The sequence below is a fragment of the Morone saxatilis genome, unplaced genomic scaffold (genome assembly GCF_004916995.1).
Source record: "Morone saxatilis isolate NCDOM2014 unplaced genomic scaffold, NCSU_SB_2.0 Contig3, whole genome shotgun sequence".
Taxonomy (NCBI): Eukaryota; Metazoa; Chordata; class Actinopteri; family Moronidae; genus Morone; species Morone saxatilis.
Genome location: NW_023339873.1, coordinates 99,770 through 104,416, shown reverse-complemented (window position 1 = coordinate 104,416; position 4,647 = coordinate 99,770). Strand labels below are relative to the sequence as shown.

Here is a 4,647-nt window from a genome sequence, read left to right as displayed (position 1 = left end):
ACTCAGTGCAGAGAGAGAGAGAGACTGAAAATGTGTTCTGTTATTCCTATTTGAACGATTGATGGCTTTCAGACTACAAAGCTTGGCTGGATTAACCTGCTCAGAGGCAAGAATGAGCTATGGGCCCCTATAGACCCGCCTCAAACACAAGTTCCCCCAGCCCATCTTGTGGAGCCTCCCTTAAACCACTCAGTGTTTCTACACCAGAATATGACATTGTTTAAGCATATGCTCTATGTGAGAAAAAAGATTAAATCTAGCCTCACTACAATGACACGTAAAGACACAAACTATTCAGTTTCAAGCAGACTGAGACCTTGATTTCTCCTCTCACAGTTGGGTTTACGTCGACTGAGGCACTTGTTGGGCCGGGAAAGAGAGAGGCAAGTAAAGGAGGCCAATTTGATTCGCGAAAACCAACCCTTCACCTCTTTACAAACAGCAGTTTCCTAAAAGCATCCGATGCTGCTTTTGACCTGAAAGCAGGAAGGTGGAGACTCATTTGACCAGAAACTTGCAGATATAATTTGATCCATGCAGACATAACCACTGATTTATGACATGAGAAAAAGCGTGCAAACTTAGTTCAGTAATACTTGTTTAGTGTTTGAGCAGCCATGTTGATTTGGTTGATATAGTGAACTGGGTTTGAGTTCCTGCTGCATAATGCCTTCGTTGCTAAGTCCATGTGATCAACCCAGTGCTGTAATGGCTTCCCCACAAATTAAACCACTTAAACTTTAATGGTGTGTTCACACAAAAAGCAAAGTGAATGTTTCATGTGATTAGATTACAAACAAATCCAATTCAAAAATGTGAATAGATGTGAATTTTCCCCTATATGTAGTCATTTCAGCATTCTTTTGATTCATTTATTGACATTAAATCACAGAAACATCTGTTTATTTTATAAGTAAGCCAGATTAAAGGGTGAATATTTACTTGTTACTCATGTGAGTCACGCAAGTAAACCCAAAAGATCCTGTGAAAAAACTTGTGTTATTTGCACTTTGCGTATAGTGTGAACACACCATAAGTTGAATTACCAAAAACATACAGAATCCACATAAGATGGTTGATAAGATGATTTGTTTGTCAATCAAGTAATCATGTAACTTGCAAGAGCACTGCTGAAAGGTTGCTGACCACAAGATTCCTCCTTGTTCCCATTTTAGCATTCAAGCATCAAAACACCAGAAGAGAACAGAGGCAACCAACAATGCATGTCACAACTTGTCAGAGTTATCAGATCTTTTCTACTCCAGAGGACTACCACAACCCTGGGTTGTTCAGATGGACTGAACTGGTGACCATGGAAGGCGTCAAATGTATCTCCTGACTAAAAAGAGTAAGGGGGCGATCATACAGAGACGCATTGCTACAGGTGTGGCAGCTTCAAAAACACCTTGGTTTATCCCCACTACATCCTTGCTCTGTAGCTCTCTCACAGTCAGCTAACTAGCTTGCTAGCTAACCTATTCATCAGCATAGTAAACAGCATCAAAATAGAAAGGAAGTGGTAAAGTAGTAAAGCTCTTGCTTGATTTGATTGGCTGCCTAGGTCAAGTGTGACATTGATGAGAAGTACGACGTTTTAACTTTTATTTGTGTCTAAAAACTGCTAGAAAACCACAGCCTGGGGCACAAGAGAGGAGCACATGCCAGGCTTGCCGTACCACAGGTAACCAATGGTGTGTCTCTGTGTGATCAGCCCTTTAGGCCAGATATGAAGGAGAAAAACTCAATTTGGACTGTTAGTTTTCTTATTGGGTCACACATGCTTTTACAAAGATGGATAACTGGTTTGTCTTTCAGGCTAAAGAGGCTTGGGGTTGGTTTAAAACTAAATAAGTGTACCATAAAGCACCTGTCCTACTGAAGCACTGTCCATGTTAGGAGTGGTTCACAGTTGGTTCAGGTACACAAGAAGTGTATGGGTAAGGCAGTCCAGTTTGGCACTTGAGTCACACGGTGGTCATGAGTTTGAGAGAACCTGACCTGAACCGAAGGATCTTCTTCTTCAGGTTGTGAGAAGCCTTGATCTTCACGAAGGCCTTCGCCTGAGCTGGACTCATTTCCTGCTCTGCTGCCTGGGACCCCGCTGCCCGGGAGTGGCTCCACCCTCTGCCCATTCCACCTGCCCCAGCCCCGCCTCCTCCGCTCTCCTCAGTGTCACTTGTTGTGGTGCTCTCCTCCACATACTCCTCCTCACTGGACTCGCTGTCCCCGAAGCAGTTTGTGGTGTAGTTGGACCTCTCATCCTCACTGGTGTCCACGATGGTGGAGTGAAAGAGTGACGCGCACTCGGCTGAATACTCTGAGTCACTTCCTGTCACGTAGGCGTATGGGCTGTTCAATGGCCCTTCGGAGGGGAGGAAGACATTGGCTGCAGAATGGCTCAACAGCTCCTTTCTCTGCCGCCGCTGAGCACGCCTGAACGCCTCATCGTACGGCACCTCCATGATCGCACGTAACCGCCGGTAATCATTTCGTTTATACTTTGGTTTAGCGACCACAACAACCTGGTCGCGGCCGTGGTGATAATGCCCATGTTGGTGGTGGTTACCACTGTTGTGGTGGTGTCTTCCATGGTGATGGTGCCTGGATCCTACAGACCGCACGCTGCTTAGTGTTGACGGGGTGTGTTTGTCCAGAACTCTGCCTTCAGGGATGGACGCAGGGAGACGTTTGATTTTAGAGGAGGCACCACAAGCTACTCTCTTGGAGACTTTAATGTGAATTGAGCCTCCATCTTCCAAAAGCCGGGACTTCTTAGAGCTGGACCTATGGTGGGATTTCTCTGACACATTGTGTTCATAGCCCCGACTCGTCTTCATCGTCGTGATAGTCTTGACAGTCTTGCTGCCACTCTTGCGGAGTTTGACGTTCTGTCGCTGGGTGGGGTTGTACTTGGCATTTACCATCCCTCCTTCTTCACCTCCAGCTTCATCCTGACTATGGGAGGAAGAACCGAGGCTGGCTATCTCTAGCACTGACCCCTCAAGCTTCTCTGTCGGGCCAGTTTGGAGAGGCTTTGGGCCGTTCTTGTGAGTAGCTGTTTTGATGACTGGTGACGATTTAAGGAGCAGTTCCTGGGTTTCTTTCAGGGAGGAGTTAGCTTTGGGAGTGTCCGGCTCCCTGAAGTCTTTCGGCAGCGTAGTGGTGGACGCTGCTGAGAGAGAAAGAAGCCTTTTGCTTTTCTTTTTCAGCAGACTGTTAGTGCTTGTATTAGTGAGAGAGGAGCCATTTTGAATGCCATTACTAAGAGGAGAGCTGTCAGGGAAAACACTGTGGGTCTCCAGTTCCTCAGATTTACTTTCCACAGACCACTGCCTCTGAGGAGACGAGGTGGCGGCACCATCGGCTGAAGCTCCTCCAGCCAGCCAGGAGGGTTTGATTTCAGACCCTCTCAGAGTCCCTAAACCAGATCCAGAGACCTGCCTCACACAGAGACTGGCCTGCCTCAGTATGCTCTTAGATGGGTCAGTACTGATGCTGGTCCTGGGTCTGCTGGTCCTGATGGGCAGGGCCCTCCGTTGCAGCAGACTGTAGATGTAGCTGTCCAGTCGCTTATGGGAAGGAGTCTGGGAGGAGGAAGAAGAGGCGGCCGGCCAAGAGGAGCTCTGAGGTACAAGATGAGCTGAAACAGAAGGTTCACCAGCCTGAGTGCTCTTCAGAAGCCCTTCGTCTCTGCTGTGACCCAACATCTGCAGGAAGACGGGGCTCTGGACTGCCACGGCATGCAGCGGGCTCGGATAGCGGTACACGTCGCTGCCGTTTCGGGCCACCAGGTCGCAGTGGTACTTGGATTGGGAGTCACAGGAGAAGGGGTCCAGCGTGGGCGGGTGAGGGGCTGAGAGCGAGCGGCGGACTGTACCAGAGGAAGACGAGTCATCACAAAGGCCTCCAACCAAACCGTCACACTCCAAACAGCCAGCCAGCTCATCTGCAGAGAGAGGGGGAGAGAAATCAGTGGAGGGCTGCTGTAAACCACACTGCTAAACATTTCACAGTTTCAAACATAAACAGTATAAATGGATTGGAGTTTATTTCATGTTGCAGTCTTTCTTAAATGTCAACAGCTGACAGGAAGCAGTTTCCTGGCAGTGCAGCTCTGATGAAATGGTCTGTTGAATGTGGTAATGACCCTGTTTGTGGACAGAGCGTACGAGCATTACTAAGTGGAAAATTCTTTCCTGTGGAGACAATGTGCTGTGAATGTTAACTCTTCATGTTCCTGGAGATGAAATATAGATCAATATGTCAGAGACTGAACCCTCATTGAGAGAGAAACAGCATTAAACTGTGGGCACAATTTATTCTTAATTCAGTAGCATTTATTCTGTGCTCACAAGTTTGCAAATGTCAGATAAAACAGTAAAGACTCACACTACACAACTTCCTGTCTTTAATCTGGAGTCTTAAAGTCATCAATGACACCGATCAGCAATAGGAGTATTAATAACATCTTTTAAAGTAATTTAAAAACAGGCACACAACCATTTACAGCACACTGCTGTTAGAAACAATCAGCTGATAAAGATCCTGATCAGTAATCAATGCTCCCATCATTAAAGCATTAATCAAACTAATACCATCAGACAACCTTATCAGACTTTAGCAGTTAGCTAGTGTTTCTGTAGTGGA

At 46.7% G+C, this 4,647-nt stretch overlaps 1 protein-coding gene across 2 annotated transcripts in view; it reads right to left on the bottom strand.

Annotated features, from left to right (window-relative positions):
• Positions 1–6: 6 nt before the first annotated feature.
• dact1 (dishevelled-binding antagonist of beta-catenin 1) overlaps positions 7–4,647 on the bottom strand; it is a 12,588-nt gene continuing 7,947 nt past the window's right edge. For both annotated transcript variants that reach the window (XM_035673955.1, XM_035673956.1), the window contains exon 4: positions 7–3,946. In XM_035673955.1, the coding sequence (XP_035529848.1) occupies positions 1,965–3,946 (1,982 nt within the window). In that variant the 3' untranslated portion in view covers positions 7–1,964. The remainder of the gene's footprint in view (positions 3,947–4,647) is intronic.